Here is a 26,670-nt window from a genome sequence, read left to right on the forward strand (position 1 = left end):
GCTCAGTGAAAACAACAGGGATCCAGTAATACTAAACAAATTTGTATTCCCTCATTGCCATACTTGTCTAAAGACCCCCAAAGTCTTAGGGCACCCGGTGTTCCAAGACAATACACAGGCAGATCCATGCTGGAGTATAGGACTGGATTATAGGAGTTCTGAACAAGAGGAGTTGATTGAGTGAAATACTAGCGAATGTTCACAATTGTGAACACAGTGGGCCTCATTACAAATTTGGAGGTAGCCATGGTGCTAATAGCGCCATGGCTGCCTCCAAAAGTGTGTCTGAGTAGTCGGAATGGGGATTTACTGGGTCATTCCAACCTTGGAGAACCCGGTAAGTCCACATTCTGAAAACCATTCCCCATTCCCATTCGAGCCACCATAGGGCTCAATGGGAATGGGAAAGGAGCTAATAACAGGCCTGGGGCTCCCGCTAAGGGCGGGTGGTAAAACCAGCCAGCCTTAGTGGGACCCGCTAAGGGACCTCGGAATGCGGCGGTAGGGGGTTAACGGCACCTGCATCCTTACCGGTGCCGTTAACCCCCTACCGCCATACTCGTAATGAGGTCCCATGACTACATATTGGGCCTATGTTGCAAAAGGTTTGGAGTGACACAATGTGACTTCTTGCGGCAAACGTACACTTTGTGCCATGCTAAATGGGTATTGCCGATTACCAGATCAGAATTTGCGCTGGTACTGCCCACTTAGCACAATGCAGGTGCGCTTTGCGCAACACTGAGCGCAAAGTATAGGAAGGGCCAGCACAAAGAACAAAATAGTGGGCGAACCATGCAAAATCTTCATTAAATCAGGAAATTGAGAAAGAAAAGGGGTGTGGAGAGGTAGGCACCACACAAACAACCAACACACCCTATCAAGCGCTAAGTAAATCCTATTCACATAAACTATTGCGCTATCACTGTGATTCCAAAGGAGAACACACACGCCACCACCTGCCGCCAAGCACAAAGTGCAATGAAAGCCCACACATAAATTGTGCTATGCAACCCCAATGAACAGACGAATGTCACAATGCCAGACCCTGCATTGCCAGCACACATATTACTACATGGAATTGGAGAAGTAAGGGCAGAATCTTCCACCTAAAAACAACTTTATTTGGAATGCCACATGAGGAAGTGTATGGATGATACTGCTTGCCTCCCCATGTCATCCTAGACGTAGTCGGGAGTGGGAGAATGACCTGGTATCACCCACCATGTGCTCACAGGCTGTGACACCTCTGATCAAAGTGCTATCAGTCTAACACTTCCTGGCCACTGGATCATTTCAGCATATGACAGCCATTGTTGGGGGTATATCACCGCCCACACAATCAAGCTGCCACAGGTCTTGACCTTCATCCTAGCACGTGTGTATAGGCACATTTACATGCCAGACACACTACAGTTAAGGCAGAGAGGGTGCCAGGAATTCTATGCAGTTGTTCTTTACCTGGGTCCTGGGAGCCATCGACTGCACTCATGTAGCACTTCAACCCCTCCCCTTCCCAAGAGACTGAGCAGGTATATCTTAACAGGAAACATTGACATTCCATCATGGGCAGGTGATTTGAGATGGCAAGGGACATATCATGCATGTGAATGCCAATTACCCAGGATGCACGCATGATAGCTACATTGTCTGCCATTCCCCCATACACCAGGCTCTTGCATCGGGAACCTTTGGAAACACCTGGCTTGTGGGTGAGTATCAACTGCCCCGCACAAACAAGCAGTCACATGACACATAGGGACTCCAAAAATGACAGTACATGCAATTAATAACCATTTTGTACTTTGCAGGGGACAGTGCCTACCTGCTCTCACCATTCCTGTTAATACCGATAAGGAATCCATCCACCCCAGGTGAGGCATGCCACAACATAGCTCACATAGCCACTAGGGAAATAGTGGGGTGCATATTCGGAGTGCTCAAGTCACGCTTCCGCATCCTTGAACACTCAGGTGGCATATTGCTATATGCACCCCCTGTAGTATGCAAAATCTCCTGGCATGTTGTGTCCTGCATAATATTGCCACACGTCATGGCATAGCAGCAGAACTGCAGGAGAGCCACCACCCTCATCCACAGGCACCACCCATTCCCTTAGCAGGCCAAAGGGCACATGGACAGGGCACATGCAACCAAGCAGTACAAACATAATTCAAATGAATTGCAACTCCTGTGGAACACCCACAGTAAAACCACATTCCTAATGGCCTTCAATAATGCAATCGGGCCAATCCAGCTTGCCCATGATAACACCCTGAGAATGAGTGTCTGGGATTGGCAAACAGTGTCTGCCCCCTAACATAAGAAGTAAAATGCCACCCCATCGACATCCATCACATAAAATGAAACTGCCACAGTCATTTCAAGTGGAAATTAAAGTTTCCATGTCACTGACCCAGAATTCCAAATAAAGCAAACCCAGACCCTGGCCTCATGTCTCCATTACATTTGCTCCCCTGACTCGCATGCATCCTGTGCAAAATAATGGCTCAACTGACTGATATCTTGAGGTCGGATCCCTGTGCACAATTGATGCTGGGCCAGCTCACCTCCCCTCACCTCTGTCATGCATGTGCTCCTGCAATTGGGAAAATCAACAGATAGCCACCCATCCCTTGCTCATACATGTCTCTGATAACCTCAAAATGTCCCATGTGCAATCATGACGATGCCCTCAAAATAACCCAGAAAGCAAAGTAGCCACTTACCGAATAAAAAAACAGAAAATAATCATATACGGTCACACACCCTTCACCTTCAACAGTTTGTAATCAGATCAATGGGTACTCAGCAGCAACATGACACATGACACATGATAAATATATATTGGCCTCCCCCGACTTCACCTTACCAGCAATGCAGTGCATACTCAACACATCATCCACATGCATACTTGTCACCCGGATCACCCAGTGACATGAATTTTGAGAGTCTCCTGTGTTGCATGCCTATGCATCATGGACTGGGGTGGACTGGGAACCAAAAGAGGCCCTGGAGAGAATACTCAAAGTGGTCCCATATCACACTTTATGAACAAGGCCAACCCTTCCCCTATGAGAACATATTGAAATACCACACAAAAGAGGCCCAGGGTGCAGAGGCCTGCCATGTAATCTCCTCAGTCCCCTATAGGTCAGTCCACCTCTGACCATGGAGTGGCTACTTGTCATGACAAATCTAAGGAGATGGCATGAAAGGCTGACATGCATGAAGGAGTGTAAATAAATGCCACACAAAAAAGAAGCTACTGCATCAGCCCTCACCAAGGATATGTGCACAGGAACATCCCAAGAAGACCAGCAGCAAGTCGTGGAGGTGCAACCAGTAACACAAAGCACATCAATGGATGTGATCAAGGTGACATGCACATACACAATCATGTAGGACAACTCACATTGTCAGTTACAGTGACCATCACCCAATCATCACCATGTGGAATTCGACATGCTGAATACTACGTGTGCCATATCATGCCACTATTGGGATGCATATGTCACCAACCATGAAAATGCATGACAGTGCACAACCTTCCCTGGTGGCACTGCTGTTGTGCTGTGAATCCCTCAACACCTCCACCTAACACTGGGCCTCTGCATTGGTGCTTGGAGGGGCAGTGTACAGCAGAGGGAATGGGGACTTGGTGGAAATAGGGTGACTGGGATGTACTCTCAGGGAGTGCAGGCACTGGATGAGGAAAAATACCTGAAATATCATTGGACATTAATTTGGACCAGCTAAAGGAGTCTGTCGGACAGACTGCACTTATACACATCAATGTTGAATGAAAAGACCTGTATGTGGGAGGCTGGAGCAGTCCACAACACCACGTCAAATGACTCCACTGAACATGGCTGCATGCCCAGTTGCCCAGGTCAACAAGGTGCCCAGTAGCATGAGTAGTTGAGTCACTGACTTCTAGAGCACTATGGCCCTAATAGGAGGACAGCAACAATACTGTGCACCTTGGACAGGTGAAAGAAACATAAGAGGAAAATGATCCATGCTCCATCCACAGGTTCATGGTACATGAAGGAGGGGTGATGATGGTGTCAAGAGGATAGGATGTGTGTGAGGACATGGCCATTGGCATCACCCACATGGTTCAGTTGGAACTCACATGCTGTGGTGGATCCTAGGATGATGCACTCTGACCATGCAGTGCCAAAGCCTGGTCCTCATTGGCTATGGCCACACGTGAGAGGGATGCATGCATGAGGGGCCCAATTACAACAAGGCCCTGATGATGGCTATCATAAGTGGCCGAAGAGTCAGCATGTTGAGAATTTCCGGCAAGGTAGACATCCCTTGGTGGTGGAGGGTCCATGAAGCCAAGATCCCCTCATGTAGAGATTGACTCGGGGAATCTGTGCCTGCACAGTGAAATTCTAATGATGCGAACATCTCCACATGCAGAGTTTGTCTCAAGGAATCTGTCGTGACGGTGGCTTTTTCCTGAGGTCAAGAGCTCTGAATGCAGGGTTTGCCTTGAGATGGCCATCTTTTGCCGCAGGGCTTCCCCTGAGGCCAAGCACTCATGCAGGGATTGCCTATTGGTAGTATCATCCTTGTGAATTGCCTGGCTCTGGTGTTGTGTGTCCTCTCTCCTCTTCTGCCGCAAGAGATGGAGTTTGGCACTGTGTACGGTATTGGAGGAGATGACATTTTCCAACAGTCAATGGATGTCCCTGGCCATCTCTTGCAGGACCTGGACCCGTTGGGCACTTGCATTCAGTAACTCCTCCTCCTACTCCAAGTGTCTGGCAGAAAATCTAGTGTGTGTGGCCAAGTCCAGATGCTGGAGGCCGGGCTGTCACAGTGAGTGTACTGTCATAGGGTGGTGGTCTACAACCCTCTCACAGACATCAGCCTCTGCTCCTGACTCCATGATGTAGAAGGCAAACTTGCAGACACAGAATCCATCTTCGAAGTAGGACTCTCTACTGCTAGGCCCATGATCTCCTGGCTCTTCTGGCACACATTCATCAGATATTTTAACTGGGCATCCTGTAATGTGGATTTTCACAGGTTGGCCACAATCAGTGCTCTGAGCAGTCATGTCAGGGCACACTGGGTCATGCACCAAGACACAGACTGGAGGATTAGGTGACCATTTTAGGCACCCAGGGTTAACTGTATAAAAAATGTGATTGAGGATGTCTTTATTGTTCTAATCACTTGTAAGAACATTTCTTCATTCATCTAATGCCCCAAAGGCTAATATTTAATATTTACTTTACCATCTTTTTATATGTATATGTGGGTGACATGAGATAGATATCTCGGCCAGTGTTGTAAACTGTTCATCCAATCCATGTCACTTGCAGACCTTTGGACTCCCTCCCTGCTAGGAACCCCTGCAGAAGCCAACATACACATTTTCTAGCAAGACGTGACCACACGGACATTGGGCAATTCACTTCATCCGCGAGGCCATAAATGTTCATTCTACTTACAGCATCTATGAGCACAGCAGATTGTGATTTTCAAAGAGTAACACACACTCTCAACACCGATTCCGTCGTACATGAGAATCTAGATTGAATCAAATGCACATATAGATTGCATCTGGAATGTATATTTAGAATCCTTCTGGTGGAATTAAACCCTTACTTAGCAATGGTCTATACACATGAGAACACTTACATCCGTTCAAGATGGCAACTCTAAGTAGCAAGCCCTCTAGATGCATCATTTGCCACTAGGACACGTCGTCACAACAACAGACGCGGCATCATTTTACTTTTCACTGCAACTCACATAGCAGCCGTGCAATAGACGCAGTACAGGTGAGGATTGCAGCCTCACACGTTAACAGCGAGGTAAGAGGAACTACGGACCCCGACTTTTGAACTAATACGATATGATCGCAGTATATGATGGGTCACACGTGAATCGGCTTGCCACCGATACCATGTCACCCGACACGAGCCTCATTAGTTCTATTTGTACTTTCACAGGACTAATCCAAGCAGGTCCGGGTACGAGAGAGGGCCCAATCGCTACCATCTCATTGTCCCGGTCTCCTGACTCGGGTAAGATTTGTGCCCCACACAATTTGAATGCTTTACAACTATAATTTAAAACAACTTGGCAGCACACACAAAGTATTGACATACGATCTACAGAGTGCAAATCCATCACATAGCTTTAATTGTTTGGCAACAACTAAGTGCTTGGTAACAACCAAACTACATGCATTAGCAGCATACACAGTGTGTAAGCACACGAGTGGTAAAGACCTCCCTGTGTCTCTATATATCTCACAGGTACAACAAGGATATCAGAAGCCATATGACACATGGTCCAAATCTAAGGACTACGTGGCCAGAGCCTAAACATGACTGTGTCACGATAGACCGTGCAACTAAATTGAAGCATGAATTAGTCTGTAGGTCTCGAATGGGTACCTTCCCAAGGAACAGGTCATTTAGCCATGTTCGTTCTCGCAGAGGGGTGCCTATGGACTATTTTTTTTTATTGAAGCATGGTAAGTTTCCCCTTGGGGACACCTTCTCAGCTATTAATGTAGATCCATACACATGTTCCCCCGGATATAAACACTATGTTTTTTTTATTTGATTTATGTTTTAGAGTCACATCACAGAAAAGGTTGTCAAGAACCTGGAAATCAATTCTCAGTCCTGATGAAGGCTGTTGTTAACAATAGCTTGTTGAACTGCTAGAGGCCGCAACACAGACATGTCGACGGTTTATGAATGTTTGTGACTGCTACAGACACCAGATACAAAATATTTATTGTTTAATTCTACACCAATTTCTAACCCTTATATAATACACAAGGGGATATATATTGTCAGTTATTTAACAGTGTTGTTATTTGTCTATTTATGTAAATTGATGTATTTGTTTCTGCCATAGGGAATGAATTGGGTTCATTAACCTGTGGTGACTGTTTTCGCCTATTTCGTAATACACAATAAGACTTTTTTGTCCAAATCATTGTATATTGTGTGTGTTTTTGTACAACCGTGGTTGCCCTGATCTATTGTTTATATAGGATTAGGTGACCATACATACATGTATGATAGTGGAAGGTCTAACAGTAGATGGATGGAGTCCCATGCAAAATTGCCGGACACCTCCTCTACCACATCTATGCCTACATGCATTATGTGGAAGTATCACATGTTCTCATGCCAACAAAACATTCATGCCAGAAACTTTGTGTCCAAAAGCCCCATCTCTCCCTTGCCCATATTTACCAAGGCCTTATTAGTGATTACCCATGCTTACATGCATCTTGACCATGTGTGAGGAGAGTGCAATATGGATATGACAAGGGTGTACATGCATGACCACTGAATGTGGAATAAACATTACTCATCAAACATCTTTTTGCCAACCACTGTAACCTCAGACTGCTGCAGACCCTCATGTGACTTCTCACTGACATTGTTGCTCATCCATCACCACTGGCCATCAGGGCCAAGGAAGGGATGACTCTGACATTGGCCAGTGACAGTCGTTATTCCATAGGAGTCACAATTAGTGTTGACAATGCCCAATCCACATGCATTTTACTGTGTTTCCATTGACATGTGTCTTGCAGGCCATTGCCACATATAGCAATGATTCTAAAGAATACTGTACACAGTGATGTGTGATATAAGATCAATGCGAACTGCAAACATGGTTCAGACATCCACCTTCCAGGATGAACAACATGGAATGGAAGTGCACATACTAGTGGATGGGTGGGATGGACTACAACCAACTCTATTACTACATGTGATTGCATCTCATATATGCGGTGTGGTAAGCAAATGCACCATGTACACATGGCACTCACGCGATTTGACTGCATAGGTGTCTATTCCTCCCCCGTCAACCAGCTGCTCACTGCTCACGAGGTCACTGGTAACCTCTTCAAATTGAGTCAGCTCATCAACATGTGATGATCCACCTCGACTAGCCAGGTCAGAGGCCAAACTGCTCCTGAGCTTCTCCTTGGTCTGCCTCGTGAGGTCATCCATAGTTTTGTGGACCTCTTCCACTGTGCACCTCTCCACACTGCAGGCATTGATGAGATATGTGACCTCCTGCCACATCCTCCACTACTGGGTCACATGAAGGGTACTGCCATGATGTTCTCTAATGAAATCAGTGAGGATTGTTAGCCTATCATCTGTGAAGTGCCTCTTCTTTGGTGGCCCCTTCTCCTTCACCTGTATCTCATCATGGGATGCTGTCTGTGCCTGCTCTGCAGGCTGAGCCTTCTTAACCCTATTGGGCCTTGGCAATACTGGGGCAACTGTAGTCTTACCACCACATTTAGCAAATGGATTCTTCTGCCATCGTCCTCCTCTCTGCGAAGCCCTCTCATTCATGTTGCAATTCAAGTTCATGGCAAGGTACTAATCTCGCTGCATCCAAATCTGAGTGATACCCCCTAAATAACTGCCTCAGCGCATGGCAGGAAATCTGCATGCTACATCCTAACTCTCACCGCCTCCAAATCTGCATTCTACACCCTAACTGTTAATGCCTCCAAAACCACATGCTACACCCTAACGCGCAGTGCATGCATGCATGCAAGGGACGGCACATGAAGGTTAGAGGCACTCTTGAGCACAATATTTAAAGAATCACAAGTGTCTGCGTGCTGCACGCAGAGTTTAATTTATGCACATAGGGCTCTTCCTCTGATTTTGTCACTGCTGCCTTGTGCAAAGTAGTGTAGTCACCTGTGCCTAGTTGTAGCTACTGCCTTGTTCTATATCGTGCCTCCTACAGCCTTATTTTGCCTCAAAACCCCAACATTACCTCCTGCCTGGTAGTGTGTCACTGTCTGCCGACCCCTAGCACTGCCTTGGAGTGCCTGCTATTCCCCCATAGCCTGTTCTTTGGTGCCACTAGTATAAGGCTCTGTGACCACCTCTTCTGCTATATACGGGCCTCGTCCTCTCTATGCCACCACCACAGCTCCACAGTATGCATATTCAGGCATAGCTTCACCCCACCAGCCTCAGATGCACCATGTCTGCAACATCAACTAGCCCCACCAAGTCGAGGCTGAGGGCTGTCAATTTCTCAGCTGGAGAAGTTGGCATCCTGGGTGATCAGGTCTTGGAAAATTATAGATGCCCTCTTCGTTCCACAGAAGCAGCTGGGAACATGTGGCCATCAGCATATCTGGGTGGACACCACGGCTGCCATCCACGCGAGAGGGTGGTGTCCGTATAGGGAACCATGCAAAGAAGCGCTGGGAAGACCTTAGGATGTAGAACAAGGCATGGGCAAGGCATCCCTTGAGGCAGGAGCCTCCATTTAAGGTGCACCATGCATGCTGCCATCAGGTGTCACCCCTTCACCTCCGGAACCTGGAGAGAATCAACCCAGTGATCCATGCCCCGTTCCTTGAACTGCAGGCACGTATTCAGGCTGCAGGTGAGTACTCACAGGGTGTATATTGCCACAGATTTGATATGTCATGCATGGGTATGCATGACTTGATCACGTTAGTGCTTTCTACGGCATGTGTTTTGCACAATCCTTAACAGGCATGCAGCCTCATACTAATGCTTTAAGTATGTAATGGCACACATCTGGGAAGTGGACAGGTGTAGGTATGAGCTCAGTCAGCCTCTGGTGACAAAGTATACTTGTGTGCATGCAGTGTGAGGTGCTGACAGCAAGGTCTCTAACAGGAACAGTTGCCAGATTGAGATGTTGGGGCATGTGTGGTAATTCATTCACGTTCCTCTATAGCATGGGTGCACAACATACGGCCCGTGGGCCAGTTGCGGCCCGCCATGCCCTTTTGACCGGCCCGCGAGGCACAAAGACTTTCCTAATGGAGGGCGGCCGCCGGGCTGGTGAAAACACTGGCCCTCATTGGCTCAGCACACACACGCATCACGTCGCTCCTACGAGCCACGTAATGCGTGTGTGCTGCACACATGGAGGGCCAGCACTACGGCTGGCGTGGCCCATAAGGCTTGATGCTGGAAGGCATTTCAGCCTTGGACCATGCCAGCCGTAGTGCGATTCCAGCGACTTCCAGCTTACCTGCCTGCCTGCCTTCCAGCACGTCTCCGGTAAGTGGTCTGTTTGTGTTTGTGTGTCGGGTTTGTTTTGCTTTATGTTTGTGTGTATGAATGTTTGTGTTTGAATGTATTTTGTGTATATGTTGAGATGCGGGGTGGGGGGGTGTGTCGGATGTGTATGAATGTTTGTGTTTGAATGTATGTTGAGATGCGGGGGTGAGGGGGGTGTGTCGGATGTGTATGAATGTTTGTGTTTGAATGTATTTGAGTGTATGTTGAGATGCGGGGGTGAGGGGGTGTGTCGGATGTGTATGAATGTTTGTGTTTGAATGTATTTTGAGTGTATGTTGAGATGCGGGGGTGGGGGGGGTGTGTCGGATGTCTATGAATGTTTGTGTTTGAATGTATTTTGTGTATATGTTGAGGTGAGGGGGTGTGTCGGATGTGTATGAATGTTTGTGTTTGAATGTATTTTGAGTGTATGTTGAGATGCGGGGGTGGGGGGTTGTGTCGGATGTGTATGAATGTTTGTATTTGAATGTATTTTGTGTGTATGTTGAGATGTGGGGGGGTGTGAATGTTTGTATTTGAATGTATTTTGTGTGTATGTTGAGATGCGTGGGTCGGCGGGTGTCGGATGTGTATGAATGTTTTGATTTGAATGTTTTTTGTGTGCTGAGTTGGGGGTTCGGGTCTGTATGGGTGCTTGTTTGAGAGTTTGCTGATTTGGGGGGGTGGGGGGTTTGGGTCTGTATGGGTGCATGTTTGTGTGTGTGCTGAGTTGGGGGGGTGGGCGGTTTGGGTCTGTATGGGTGCATGCTTGAGTGTGTGTGTGTGCTGAGTTGGGGGTGGGGGGTTCGGGTCTGTATGGGTGCATGTTTGTGTGTGTGTTGATTTGGGGGGTGGGGGGTTCGGGTCTGTATGGGTGCATGTTTGTGTGTGTGTTGATTTGGGGGGTGGGGGGTTCAGGTCTGTATGGGTGCATGCTTCAGTGTGTGTGTGTGCTGAGTTGGGGGTGGGGGGTTCGGGTCTGTATGGGTGCATGTTTGTGTGTGTGTTGATTTGCGGGGTGGGGGGTTCGGGTCTGTATGGGTGCATGTTTGTGTGTGTGTTGATTTGGGGGGTGGGGGGTTCAGGTCTGTATGGGTGCATGCTTGAGTGTGTTTGGGGCATAGTGTTTGGTTGGGGGTGGGGGCCATGGGGCATAGTGTTTGGTTGGGGGTGGGGACCATGGGGCATAGTGTTTGGTTGGCGGTGAGAGACAGGGGGCATAGTGTTTGCTTGGGGGATGAGGGACAGGGGGCATAGTGTTTGGTTGGAGGTGGGAGCCATGGGGCATAGTGTTTGGTTGGGGGATAGGGGGGTGAGGGGGCCATGGGGCATAGTGTTTGGTTGGGGGTGAGGGGGCCATGGGGCATAGTGTTTGGTTGGCGGTGAGGGACAGGGGGCATAGTGTTTGGTTGGGGGTGAGGGGGCCATGGGGCATAGTGTTTGGTTGGGGGTGAGGGGTGGCCATGGGGCATAGTGTTTGGTTGGGGGTGAGGGGGCCATGGGGCATAGTGTTTGGTTGGGGATGAGGGGGCCATGGGGCATAGTGTTTGGTTGGGGGTGAGGGGGCCATGGGGCATAGTGTTTGGTTGGGGGTGAGGGGGCCATGGGGCATAGTGTTTGGTTGGGGTGAGGGACAGGGGGCATAGTGTTTGTTTGGGGGTGAGGGACAGGGGGCATAGTGTTTGTTTGGGGGTGGGGGCCATGGGGCATAGTGTTTGGTTGGGGGTGGGGGCCATGGGGCATAATGTTTGGTTGGGGTGGGAGTCATGGGGCATAGTGTTTGGTTGGGGTTGAGGGGCCCATGGGGCATAGTGTTTGGTTGGGGGTGAAGGGGCCATGGGGCATAGTGTTTGGTTGGGGGTGGGGGCCATGGGGCATAGTGTTTGGTTGGGGTGGGAGTCATGGGGCATAGTGTTTGGTTGGGGGTGAGGGGCCCATGGGGCATAGTGTTTGGTTGGGGGTGAAGGGGCCATGGGGCATAGTGTTTGGTTGGGAGTGAGGGGGCCATGGGGCATAGTGTTTGGTTGGGGATGGGAGCCATGGGGCATAGTGTTTGGTTGGGGGTGAGGGGACCATGGGGCATAGTGTTTGGTTGGGGATGGGAGCCATGGGGCATAGTGTTGCACTCCAAGAGTGAACTCAATAATAAAGCTAAAACAGGCACAGTTAGGAGATGTACATCCTTTGCTTTTTTGAGGAAACCTGACTCAACGAAGGCCATACTCCTCTTGGGTAACCCAAACAGCAAACTATAGCAGTCCAAAATAACGGAATGTCCAATCAAGGGTCAATAAAATATATATAATTGAATTAAACAGACGATATACAATAACTACATCGAAATAAATGATAGCAATGGAAAATGTGTTGTACAAAATGTAAGTTTGAAATGCAATAAAAATCGTTACCCCTCTAAAACATATCTTTTTCCTTGTGTTTAATACAAATTGGGGGTTGAAAAAGCCTCCTGACATGTCCCGCCTACCGCCCCGTCCACTTTTACTTTTCGGCCCACTATAGCCCTCATGTAAGGTACTTTCGGCCCTCTGTCAAAATCAGTTGTGCACCCCTGCTCTATAGGTTGTTCTATTGTGTATGATAATTGTATAATCTGCACTCAGCAGCTGAGACTGACTCATGTGTATGGATGTGTGGCCATTGCAATTTCTTGCATATGACTATCCAGATCTTTTTGGGACCAGTCAGGCCAATGAATGAGGGGGCATACATGGTATGTCATCATGACATTTGTTTCTGTTGGGAGCAAGAGCATTGCTGCTGGATTCTCAGCATAGGGTGCATATACGTGTTGCCTGATTTCATGTTGGACTGTCAGTGGTGTATGTTGGTATCTGTGGTTGGGTAGAGATGTGCCTATGGTGCTACAGACACATGTCGCCAGGAGCCCTTTCCAGGGCACTGCCTGCAGGATACACTTAGGTCACTGTGTCATTGTAATTGTGATGTGAAATGTGTTGAATGTGCTATGTTCACATGTGCTTCTTTCTTATTTGGGGTCAGTGCTGAAAGTGTTAGACTTGTGGCACTCCTGTTCTTATTTTTCTTCTTTTTTTAAGGAGCCTGAACAAGAAAGCCAGCCACTCCAGAAGTAAAGAGCCACATGGTGCTGCTCACAGCCCAGGAGCTTGCATTACCAAAAAAAAAAGTATTTTTTTCCTTTTTTTTTAGAGGTCACAAGGGAGACCTCAGAGGTCGCAGTTGCGCCCTCTGGCGACCCCTAAATGACGTCCCTGGCCACTGCCATGAGGTTGATGCAGATGGAAAATTGGCCTTGGCTGAGGGATTGTCTGAGATAGGCATGGACTAGCCCGTTGGTTCTTGTGTATAGTTCACTATTTGAAGGTTTCCTTTTGTTTTATTCATTTTTTCAAGGACTATTTTCCTGTTAGCATCATTGTACATAGTTTTGCATAAATACATTTATATTTTATTGTCCAACAGCACTGTTTGCAGTCTCTTTGTGCCACGGGCAGCATGTCTTACTTGCTGGTGTATGCATGCTTTTGTGCTTCTTTCCCCATGTGCTCCCTTTGTTTGAACATGATCTCCAAAGAAGTATGTCCTATGGCTGTCATGTGTGTTTGTCCACACTCTGTGGGTCATATTGGTACTGACCTATTTGCTCTAGGACATGTGTGCATGCATCATGTGCGTGTGATGTTTAGTGTGTGGACTAAATCTACTAATGGTACATGTGGGGAAATGACCTGTTTGGAATTGCACATGTTTGACGTCTTTGTCATACATATCTGTTGGCTACTTCTATGCTTTACAGTACAGGCATGTTGGTCATTGATGGACATGGCGTGCTTGGGTGTGTCAACCATGCATGCTGTGGTTGGCATGGCACTTCCTATGTACATGTGTTCATGGGTGTTGCATAATGTTGGGGGTTCCTTGAGGTAGGCATGGTGATATTTATTTGACTGACTTGCCCACATGGCCATGTGGACATGTGTCTTACAAGTAGGGAAGGAACATTACAAGGGTGGGGTAGCAAGGCACGGTTGCCTGGTGCCATTCCATGTGCATGTGCATAGCATGTTTGCTATTAGTGTATCAGTGTTGGTTGAGTTTCTTTTGAATTGTGTGAACGATGGTGGCGATGTGGGGAGGCATTTGGAGATGAGAAGTATATTTCATGATGATGTTTTGTGACCCACATTGGAGATGCGTACTCATTTGATTAGGTGAGATTTATGAGGTTTTTGTTGACAGCTCAATCACCTCTGCCCATTCACTTATCAAGGTTTGATTTTCTTGTAAATTGTGTCCTTAGATGTTACCACAGCTGTTTAGCTATTCCTTTGGCATGTGCTTGTCCAAGTGGATGTGCCTACACTTCCTAAACAGGTATAGCTTATTGGCATTGAGATGACGAGAAGGGATGTGGTTTCACCCTGATTCACTGACTACACATTTCACATGGGGACAATGTCACCTGAACATCAAGGTACCAAAGTGTAGCTGCAGTGACAATTTGACATGCTGTTGTTGTGCAGCTGTACATGCTCCAAGGAGAAGCCATTGAAGAGGTGACTGTCCTGGAGTCACCAACACTGCTTCCAAGTGATCATGTTAAAGGAGGCTGTCTGCCAGGTGTGCTTCATGGGGCACACAGGCCAGAGGAGTTGAGGTAGGTTAGTGCCTCACAGTGAACTGGATCATGGTTGTTCAGAATGCATAGCTGGCAAATATTGTTGCAGTTATGATTGTATGTTTAACGCCACCATCATACAGAGCAAGGCCTGCAAGCCTGTTTGTTGCCTTGCTGGGACATTGAATGGGTGTGGGCATCCATTACTGTTGGGCATGTTACTGTACCCTTTTCCCAACAGATCATGAGTGTGTGCCAGTGTGCTGTTTTGTCTGTTCAGCAGGCAACATGATTTGTACATCTGTGGGCGTCTGATTGTTGTATCCCAACGTGCAAGGTGCATGGGGGCGGTTATCCAGTTAGCTTTTGCCAGGCAAGTGGTGTGGCCAAATGACGTGGGACTGTATGTGGTCTAGTTCGGTGGACTGGGTATTCATCAGGGACTTCTGCAAGAAAGATGGTTCATTGGATATTCAGTCAGACATTTCACATTTCATCCAACTCCTAGTATCAGTATTGTGCACTGTTAGAGTAAAAGTGTGCGTTGGACTGATATGTATTTGGGGAGCATTATTGTGATGTGACACCTTGTTGGGGCAAGTACTGTGTGAGAGAGGAGTGTGCATAGTGATGTGGATTTTGGGCACAGATTAGTGTGGGTGCTGGGATGAGGGTGGACTTGTGGGTGCTGCCTTAATGTAGGGGGATGGGGTGCAGATTAGTGGGAGTACCGGGATGAAGGCAGACTTGTAGGTGTTGCCTTAATGTAGGGGGCTGGCACATAGATTAGTGGGGGTACCGGGACAAGGGCGGACTTGTGGGTGCTGTCTTAATGTAGGGAGCTGGGATGCAGATTAGTGGGGGTACTGGGACAGGGGCGGACTTGTGGGTGGCACCTTAATGTAGAGGGCTGGGGCACAGATTAGTCGGGCTACTGGGACAAGGGGGTGCTGCCTTAATGTAGGGGGCTGGGGCGCAGGTTAGTGGGGGTACTGGGATGAGAACTTGTCGGTCACAACAGAGGAGTGGAAGTAATGTTGATTATATGTAAATAATTATTAATGATGTTTTTCCATGCCTCTGGCGCAAAGGTTGTTTGACAGCGCTATGTTCTGTTTGCCATTGGGGCATGTTGTGGTCATTCCAGGCGCTACTCGCTTTTCGTTGTGCTGCACGTTTCGGCACGCATTTAATTTCATGAATCAGCTCCCAGCGCTGTGCATTTGGTCCACACGATGTACTTGCTCGCGCTAACTGCTTTTAGCGCGGACTTGGCACTTGTTTTGTAAATTAGGCCAAGTATCTACAAGGTTTGATAGGAGAACTTGTGGAATCTTCAAGTTTGCATTTCACGTAAGCCAGTATAAGCGTGTGAAAGTCACATATGTAGACTCTTCTTGAGCAGCCTGAGGTAACAAGGCCAATGGGCGGCGGAAGCAACAAGCAGGTGATGCGTGTGGGAGTCCTTTCACAAGGATGATGGATACATCTAGACATGAACGGCAACAGAGCCCGTGGATTTTAGGCAGATCCTTCCTCATATTGTGCATGAACGTCATCTTGAGGAAGATTAAGACTAATAGGAGGTTGATGGGTGGCTATTGGTGGACTGCTCTAGGTGTCGATGTGGAGAAAATGTTTGAACAATGCACAGAGTGTCAGGAATGAGACATTTGTTTTTGTTTTGTGAATGACTAGTTTAGAATGGACACTTTTAGAGTTACCCTGGCTTCTAGGTGTATTCCTAGGGATATATTTACTGGTTTCCATTAACATTCACAGTGGATGTTTCAGGTCTATGATTTTTCCTACGGATACACTTTTCTAAATGATCTGGTGTAGTGGTAACTAGTGAAATTACTATACTGAGTGTGATCATGGTTTTTGAGGGAAGGTTCCAATAAACATTTGTTTAATCCACTACCAATCAGAACACACATTAATTACACCCTTGACACATGCTTATAAACCCGTTAGCCAGTGAAGCTACATGGATCTTCAGTGCAGGATGTGCGTTTAATAAATATACAGAAACTCTCCTGTGTGTGCCTCCCTCCCAAGCCACTTCCACAAAATCAGGCACACAGAGAAAAATAAAAACCAGCCCCCTTTCTTGCACACCTTTAATCCTAGTGGCAGGGCAGGCTCTCTTAAATGAACTAATAGAGTCCTTGTGCTTGCCGTTGACTGCACCACAGACTAGCTCCATTGCCAACACTTATTCTGATTTCTGGCAGGCACTAAAGAGTGTGAAGGCTTTACCACATCACTACTTACTTTAGTTCTTGAGAATTAGCAGCCATCAAAGATTTCAGAGTCTTGTCAGCCAGTGGACATCCTGAAACACTGAGAAAAACATATGAGATGCGATAAACTTGTAAGTAATTCGCATAATCGTTTCTTTAAAGTAATTCCCATCATAGAAATCAAACAGGTGTCTTATCTTCTGTCTGCCTAGCCCCATTGGATGACAATACACACAGGATGTTTGGTGCACACATTTTGCTAACAGAATTAGTAATGCATATTTCTTATGTGTTTGGTCACTCTGTCAGATTACTTGTTGGTTATTACACACTGCACATGTCAGTCTTTTTCTCCAAAAATAGATAATGTACTGCTAATCTGCATACGCGTGAAGACTCCGACCAGTCATCGGACATAGTGGCACCATAGACTGGGCAGGGGAAGGGGAAGTGACGTATTCTTACTAGGAAACGTCACTAATCTCGGCAATGTGGTGCCTGCAGCAAAACTCTCCAAAGTCTGAACCGAGTCGTCAAAACATGACTTTAGATATGATACAACCCTCACCTAAAACTTTAGCACCGCCCCCCAAAAGCCCCCCCCCCAAAAAAATGGATCTGCACCGTCTACCAATAAACATCAAACCTACAACGGAACGCTGTCCAAATAGTATTTCTTCTCAATGAATCTGCGTTTTGGCCTGATTAAAATTCACCTTCCCAATGCACAGCTAGGAAACACAATCCATAGCGCTGATGCTGCTTGCACCCTGATGTCGAGAAGTCGCAACCAATATCCGGTGACGGCAGGATAGCTCAGGGCAACGTGATCGCCTTTGAAGCAAGACGGTGCGCAGCAGCACAGGTTCGATCCCCGAGCGCGTTATAAATTGACCAGTTGTCATTATAATAATTATCAAAATAGAAGACGTGACCAGAACTGTAACGAAACGACCGCCAGAAGGAGAATCATTACTGTAATAAGGACAACTTTCACTCCCTCTGTTTCCTTACCTGCGATGTGATGCATAATTTCCTGTTACATGGCCACTACCATCACATCCTGGGGTTGGACAGCTGTGTGAATAAAACAAAAAAAACAGAAGAAAACCTGGCATGAGTCATTTTTTAAGAAAGAAGCCATCTGTGGGGTTGCACATTGATTTCTTGCAATATCAAGGGTTGATGACTTGGGGACCTATGTTCAGAGGTTGTGGGTTAGGAGGGGTGACAAAAACAAATTGCGATTTGTTTGGGTGTGGATGATTTGTGGGTGCAGAAGACCAAGTTCTGGTGGTGGCCATTTTACTCTTTCAGGGGGGATTCTGTCACTCTTGTTGCTAGAGAGTTTTGCATTGAGCCTCTCCCCCAGACCACCTGTGATTGGCATACATGTCTCCCAAGACATCTGCGTTTTAGGTGCTCTTGCTGCCGCTGCTCTCATAGAGGATGCTTGACCAGCAGTTAAAGAGTGACCCCGAATTCCCATTGCATGAACAGAAACGGTGGAGTGGGCAGGCATGGCCCATTGGACATGCTCTGGGCACCCAGGGCATAGGGTGGGCCCAAATGCTCTCGTTCTCTTTCATTCCAAAGAGGGCTGATTGATGTTGATCTGATGCCTCTTGGCCTAATTTACAAAGCAATGGATGCCAGTTTCACTCTCATTGTCATGTGTGCATGCTTGGCACGCATCTGTGGAGGGGCACTGCATGTGGAAGGCCCCTTTGGCTTGTGCTGCAAGATTCACACGTCAAGGAAGTTTCAACTAAGGGCCTGATTCATGGAATTTTTTGCACGGTTTAAAGTGACTTTGCACTGCTGAAAACTGACTTTGCACTGCCGACACAACCCCTGATTCATGCAACGGTGCAAAGTGTAGTTTTGCAGTGCAAAGTCCGTGAAAAGTAATTTTGTGTTGCAAAAATGATTATGCACTGACTTTGCACGGACTTTGTCACTTTTAAGCAGCACAATTTGAACCATGCAAAAAATTCCATGATTCAGGACCTTAGGCACAAAGTACAAAAGGCAAACACATTATTGGATCAACTCAACCCGATTCATGGAATTTAAGGCACAGTGCAAAGTCACGTTACACTGCCAACACACACCCTGATTCATGGAACTTTGCAAAGTGTATTTTTGTAGTGAAAAGTGACTTTGCACTTACTTTGCAATGCTAAAATACATTTTGCAGTTCCATTAATCAGGGATTCATGGAACTGTACAAAGTGTATGTTTTCAGTGCAAAGTGACTTTTCACTGCAATAATACACTTTGCACTGCTCCTTGAATCAAGGCGTTTGTTGGCAGTGCAAAGTACCTTTGCACCGTGAAAAATATTTCAAGAGTCAGTCCTTAGAAGCCTGGTAAACATGTGGGTCATGCTGGATGGGTGTGGGTCTTCATTTTATATTTGCATGTTCTAAATAGCATCACTGGATAAGAAATACATTGTTTCTCTATGCAGTGTGGCTCTGTTTTCTGGTGCATTAAACTAAATTGTGTAACAATTGAGCAAACCTGTGCATTAGGGAGTTTGTCACCTTCCAGCGTAAAGGTTTCCGATGACAATATGTTTGCAAGGCAGCAGCATCCATTATACGATGGAAAGAGCGGCAGCGAAAAATTAAACACGTAAGCAGCGGATAAGAAAACCAAAAAAGGACGGGGATCCTGAGGGTGTCATGAAATATGATTTGGGAGGAAAGAGAGCATCCTGCTGTTGTGGCGAGATTGTTGCGCCCCATGCGGTCCGGGGGAGCTGAGACGGGACTCGCAAACAAAAAACGCAAAAAACTGGCAAGAGAGGGACAGGAGGACCACGAAAAGAAATCCGGAAGCAGCAATGACAGCAAGAGAGCGGGGGCGGAGGGGGGGAAGGGGACAAGAAGAATGACAGGAGCAAAAAGGCGCTAGAGGTGAGCAAAGAGATGGGGCGGCCGACAAGGAAACAAACCCCTCAAAATAATGACTTGCGGAAGGTCGGCCTCAGTCCATGAATATTGCTTGCTGCCACAAACACAAGAGGATGTTCTGGAAAAAAGGCTCCATTCTCCTGTGTTCCATTAATCCAAAAGTTTGTGTTCTAAATCTATGGGATGGTGTCACAACTTCTACAAAAAATGTACGGCCAAAAAGCGGCCTTTATGCTAGATTTGTCAGCATCGTATCAATCAAGAGTGGGCATCTTGTGTTTACAGAATTTTGAGTTCAGGTGTGTTTGTTTCCGGAAGTGAGTTTGGTATTTATAAAGCTTGGCCACATCGAATCATTTTTTTTGCCTTCTTCCGATTCCTTGTTTGAATAATAGTTATAAGACATAAACGCAAAGAATGCTAGATGGTTATGGCTGCTTTATTCTATTTATTGTTCATTTTTAATGCACCTATAATGTTTCAAGGCACACGTTAAATTTTATTAATGTATTTATTTTTGGATTTGTAGAGCGCACAACAGCCCACAGGCATCGAGGCGCTATAAAGGAGCGTAAGAAGGCTTAATTCAGGGTTACAAGAATACGGCCCAACAACAAATGATCTTGGTGCAGGTTACTCAGTGGCTTATAAATGAATGACAAATCCCAGTAGAACACCACTTCAGATGCATAGCACTATACACAACTCACTGGTGCCTGCAGTACTACAATACTCGATATACGCTCCTTACAGCTGGCTCCGAGGGTTTGGAATGCTTGCATGTTGTCACTGGTCCCCCTTGTGAGACAGTAGAATGCAGGTGAATGGCGATGGATGACAGCTCACCGAATGTTGGGGGAAGGCGATGCATCTATGATTCTCAGAGTGTCAGCTGGAGATGAGCTGCGTGTGCCTGAGGGTGGACTGGTGGGGGCTTGCCTGTGATGCACTAAGAGTAACTGGACTTCTCCTTTGGTCTCGGGAGGATAGCTCAGGGGCAACGTGCTCGCCTTAGAAGCAAGATGACAGGGAGCACCTGGTCCACGCTTAGAAACATATATAACCTATTAAAGCAACATTATTTTCTATACCTTGACTCCTGCGGGTGTCTGTGTGAGAATCCCTCTTGTCCTTGGTATATAAAAAAAACTCTTTTCTAGTCAGACGTAGTTTCACAAGCAACAGAAATAGCCTTTGATTATTTGTACAATATAAATATCACAAACGCATCCTCCCGCCTATAACAGATGCACTGCAGCCCACACTATAACCTTTAGTTAAAAGAATGTTCACATGACTGACATCTATTGGTTTTCGATATCCAGACATATGCCCATGCAATGCTCAAAGGATGTTTTATTACCCACGGTTTGGAAGGTAGGTTCACCCTCAACAACTTGTGGAAATGTCCCGTGGGCACTGTGCACCATGCACTGCCTGTTGCTGTTTGCGTGTCTCTTGTGTACGAGCGCGATATAAATAAAATATCATATCATATCATATCTGTCATCAGTACCCACATGGCCTGGGACGGCACTACCTCCAACTTTCTCTTCCTAAACATCTTCCTTCTGGAGCTCTCTGCTCATCCATCTCCAACTCTCGGAGGGTCAGAAGCTTCTCCAAGCAGAGAGAGGGGGGCAGGTCTCTATTCTCGACTGGAGCCTCCCTTTGAACAGCCTCCCTGCCTCTCTCAAACTCGAGCAGAACCACCTCCGGTTCCAGAAGCAACTCAAGACTTTCCTTTTCACTTCCGCTTTCTCTCTTCCTCTCCCCTAGTGATGTCCTGGCTGCTCCATGCACTGGTCACCTGGTCACCCTCTGAACTTGGCCTCAGGCCCCTATATAGCCAGTTGCCCTTGCACTGCCTCCAGGCTTCCCCAGCACCTAAGGGTCTGTATGAACAACCCTACAGTCCCTTCTCTCTGCACTTATGAACCACCCTCCGGCAGCACTTATTGAGTTACCTGCACTCCTCCCTCCCCCATCCCTCTGGCACTTCTCCCTTCCCTCTTGCCCAACCTTGCGTGATCTGAATGTCACCCAGCCTAGTAAGATCGCTGTTTTGTTCTCCTTCTGTTTCCCCCTCCTTGTCTTGTCATGCCTAGAAACGCTTGTGTACAGGCGTGTTATGAATGACTTATATCATATATCGTATCACAGGGCCTGGCAGCAGGGTACTATGTAAAGGTCTTGGCCCACAGTCAAGCCGCACACACAGTGTTTCTGCCTATAGTATTCACAGTGCATAGATGCATGCAATGCACTGTGAGTAATGTACATGAGGCTTCAACTATGAACATGCATTAAGCACAGTGCCCTACCTGCCCACATTACCCACAGGCCATGGGTTCATCTGTGCTCTGTTGGTACTGCTCCTGGGGTATTTTGTGCAGTCATGCAATGAATACAGCTTCCTCACTCAACAGAAACCCATTGCCTTGTAGAAGCTGTTCACTAAGATGTTTTGGCAATAAAGTATTAAAGAAATAATTTGCTGATCTGGTTGTGGCTGCAAGGATTTGTTCTGTCCTTTGCAAGAAACAGTGGCTTCAACATCAGCCCCTGCAGACCATGTGATGTAGCCACATTATTTGCATTGCCTGTTGATGCAGTATCCAAAGGGGCCCCTCTGATAACTCTGTGTGTAGTGCACACAGGGCATGACCTAATCGTACCATTTGGCAGGTACTGGCATCGTTTGCCCAAGTACTCCCGCGATTGACCTGTTGTCATTATGCACTCAGGTAATCACAGCATTTGCCATGTATTGCCATCATTTGCCCAGACACTCATTTGATTTGGCAGGTTTTGTAGCAGATGGTCTTCATAATTGTATATTATCATCTGCACTTGTACACGTATGTAGTTGACACGCAGAGACCCATCTCTGTTTGGAGCATGAGATGGTTTCCATGGCAACAGCCAGAATATTATGAGCCGTCTCAACCGCATGGTTTGAAGACAGAGGTGCTTGTGATGAGTGAGACATGTGAAAGCTCTTGCCCATTGGCCAGAATTCACTCCTTATGAGATACACAAACAGCAATTCAAGAAGCAAGAAAGGCGGGGAAACCGAGCTCTCATAAACACCAAAGGTGAACCCAGCAGCAAAGGGGGACACCTTCTAACTGTACCTGCTAAGGAAAATGCGTCCGCTTTTGCAAGGTATCTATAAAATGGAGTACTCTAGATTAATGGTGGTATTGACAATGGGTTATTATACCATTCAGTTGACAAGCTTAATAAAGAAACACATGTGGGCCCTGCAGAGTACACTTAATCATTAAGCTGAAGACTGCTTTAAAAACACCCACATATCTCCCCCTAAGGAGATCCAGACAACCCATTACATCGTATCCCATCCAGGAATCTCACATCCAATCTTTGCAGATTTCTTTTGGACATCGAATTCAAATGTTTAAAATACTGTGGCCGATTTAGCAGCATATCAATGCATTGACTTTGGAATCTACTTGGTCCAGCCACGGAATCATAATCGATCTTCTGGATATTTTAGAGGGGTCTGAATGACACACTATGCAGGGAGGTTTTCCATTCTAAAGGCATAGACTGAGACTGCCTCGCCTTCACCAGGAAACGGGTCACAATATGTCACAGGCACGCTATTCCAGCTGCAACAACCAGCAGACTGTGCACAGAAGCTGATCCACTGATTCTCACCCATCATCACCTACTTCACAGAGAGCTGGCAGACTGGCCACGTGAACTGATTCCAACGAGATGTCCATGCGAACACCAGAAATACTTTATTAATGCAGCCTTCCCACCCAGCCTTTTCCCAGCTTTGGAGAGACTGCATGTAAACCTATTAGTGATCATCAAAACAAAACACATAAATGCATGCATAAATACTCTCATATTATTTTGCAAATTGTTTTTGTTCAATTATTACCACAGAACAATTTGGAATAGTTTGTGAGGGGAATTATACACCAACATAAACATGTATGATTTAACATGTAAGCAGATGTGATCATTGTAGTTGGATGAATATGAAAAGTGCAATTATCAAGATGTCAATTACAGGACTGGATGCCATTGTGGTTTTGTACTATGACATTAAGGCAAGCGTGAAGGACAAGAACAGCTGACCATAAAGGCTCATTACAAAGGAGCAGTGGAAGCTCTGAAGCTGGATTTTCTTTTAGAAAGTCCATCCCTACCAATGCTATACATGAATAGCTTTTCTTGGAGTGCATTTTGTTTTCATAAAGAAAACACGGGCATAATATGGAAAGAGGATTGAACGATTTATTTTAACACAAGGATTCGTGTATCAATATATAAACCCTAAAAGCAGAAGTTAGAAACTTTCCTGGTACCATGTGGAGGCCAGTTCAAGGGTGATTAAAAGCTAGGAGCCCATCAATGGGTGCAGTGCAGCTAAGAACATAATACATGCCCCCAATGTTTAGGAAGACTAAATGAAACACAACTTAAATCACTTAGGACAATTAGAGACTCATTGGGGGTCATTACGACCCTGGACGTAGCCATGCCGCTGTTTGCGGCATGGCTACCCCCATTCCAGCTACCGGGTCTGGGTTCCTGGAATGGGGAAATACCGGGCCATTCCGACCTTGGAGGGTCCGGTATTTCCCCATTCCAGGACCCCATCCCCATTCCCATTGGATCCCTCATAGGGCTCAATGAGAATAGGGAGCATGCTAACAACGGGCCCGTTAATGACGCTCGCAGGACCCGCTAACGATGCCTGGTTTTACCAGCCGTCCTTAGCGGGTCCCGTGAGCGGACCTCGTAATGAGGCGGTAGGGGGTTAACGGGGCCGGCAGCTCTACCGGCCCCGTTAACCCCCTACCGCCAGGGTTGTAATGACCCCCATTGTGTCTTTCAGTTTATGGCACACGTGTTTAATTCCTCTTTACAAAATGATCTCTTACCAAACTCTGTACATCCTGCATCAATTTCAGTATTGCTGAGGAAAAGCAGACCTCAGACTCTCATGAGTAGCTACCGGCCAATCAGTTTGACCCATGTGGATAACATGATACTAGCTAAAAGTCTCGCCTTACACCTTGAGATGTTACCGCTGAAGTTGATTAACTGGAATCAGAGTAGTATTTCAAGGGGAGAGATGCGGCGATGAATACGAAAAAGCTAATTCTGACTTTATTTGCAAGTCGTATTTTAGAGGATAAGGTAGCTTCTATATCTCTAGATGCTAAAAAACCTGTTGATAAAATTGAATGGCAGTTCCTGTGCAGAACTTTACAAAAAAATTGGATTCGACTTGAGCTTTCTGAAATGGATCAAACTATTATATACCATAACTATAGCAATGTTGTTAACAAATAAATGGACTTGCTTCTGAGGTGATGAAGCTGGTGAAAGGGACAAGGCAAGGTTGTCCTTTATCTCCTTTACTCTTTGTAATCACCATGGAGCCCTTGGCATACGTAATGTGGTCAGATGGGAGAATACGGGGAGTCAAGTATGGAAAATGTAAACAAAAGCTCTGGCTTTATGCAGACGATATTACCTGTGCACATTTAATAATGTCTCATGATATAAAATAAATTGGCAGAAATGCGAGGCCATTCCAGCATTGCGCAATACTGTGTGGAATGATCTGCCTAATCTTGGTTTCCACTGGTCCCCGAAGAGAATGAAGTACCTTGGAATATGCTTAATGAATGCTGTGACACAAATGATGAAAGAAAATATGGCTGAATTTTTATCAACACTGAAGTTGGACTTAGATCGAAGGTCTCTAATGAAGTTGTCCCTATGTGTGAAGTTAACTCTTTAGAATTAATGTAACTTCAAAACTAAACTATGTTTTAAATATGATTCCACTTCCCACTGGAAGAGGTACCATGGAAAAATTCATCAAACTACTTCAAGAATTTTGGTGGGACCACAAACCACTGTAGTTGAAGGTGTGGAAATTGCAACTCCCATGTGATAGCAGAGGATTGGGGGTGCACAACTTTAAGGCATACCATTTATCCTTCATGGTAAAGCACCTCATTCCTTTCATCAGCAACATCTCTGATGACTGGACTAATGCAGAGACTTTTTTGAATACACCACTAGAGCCGAGGATGCTTTTGACCTCAAAGAATACAAAAGGTGACAAAACGTCTTTACCTACATAATTCTTGTGGCAATGCTGCATTCAATTGTCGGAATTGTTGGGACATGATCCCATCCATACAGAATATTCTTCAATCGGGCTGAACCCAATGGTTACACAAGGGAAGAAGATGATACTTTGGCCATATTGGTTCACTAATTGGATACAATGGATTGGGGATGTTGTTAAAGGCAATACATTGAATGCCCATAAAAGCTTTAAAGAAAATTCTGGCCTTTTATCACTGTACTATTGAGGAATACCACTTGCTGAAAAGCTTGATAAATCTCCAAACACCCATTAAAAGACATGACCACTGGAATGCACCTACATGAACCTAACACATATGGCCAGCCAGCCTCAAAGATAAATTACTTTTTTATGAAGGGTTAAGGTCCAAATAATGAGTTACTAACTACATGGTCAAACAAACTACGATCAAGAAATTCTCAAAGATTGGGAATTAGATGGGGCAACATTTGCAGAAAATTAATTTAACTTCCTTGAACCTAGGTGAATGGGATAGACAAATCAAAATTCTTAATAGACTATATTGGATGCCAGAAAGACTGTATAGATGAGGCCTGATAGATTCAGAAGCTTGCTGAGGTTGCAAACATAGAAAAGGCTTTTGGAACACATTCTTTGGGAATTTAGCAAGGCTAGATCGTTTTATATTGCAGCG

At 46.1% G+C, this 26,670-nt stretch overlaps 1 protein-coding gene across 3 annotated transcripts in view; it reads right to left on the reverse strand.

Moving 5' to 3' along the window:
- The window catches only part of ST18 (ST18 C2H2C-type zinc finger transcription factor), a 683,846-nt gene that overhangs the window by 68,292 nt on the left and 588,884 nt on the right, over positions 1–26,670 (reverse strand). For all 3 annotated transcript variants that reach the window (XM_069621036.1, XM_069621037.1, XM_069621035.1), the window contains exons 14-15: positions 17,958–18,020; positions 16,975–17,043 (exon numbers count right to left, since the gene is read on the reverse strand). In XM_069621036.1, coding sequence (XP_069477137.1) covers positions 16,975–17,043; positions 17,958–18,020 — 132 coding nt within the window. The remainder of the gene's footprint in view (positions 1–16,974; positions 17,044–17,957; positions 18,021–26,670) is intronic.

This window comes from Ambystoma mexicanum, chromosome 5q (genome assembly GCF_040938575.1).
Source record: "Ambystoma mexicanum isolate Mex_15411 chromosome 5q, UKY_AmexF1_1, whole genome shotgun sequence".
Taxonomy (NCBI): Eukaryota; Metazoa; Chordata; class Amphibia; order Caudata; family Ambystomatidae; genus Ambystoma; species Ambystoma mexicanum.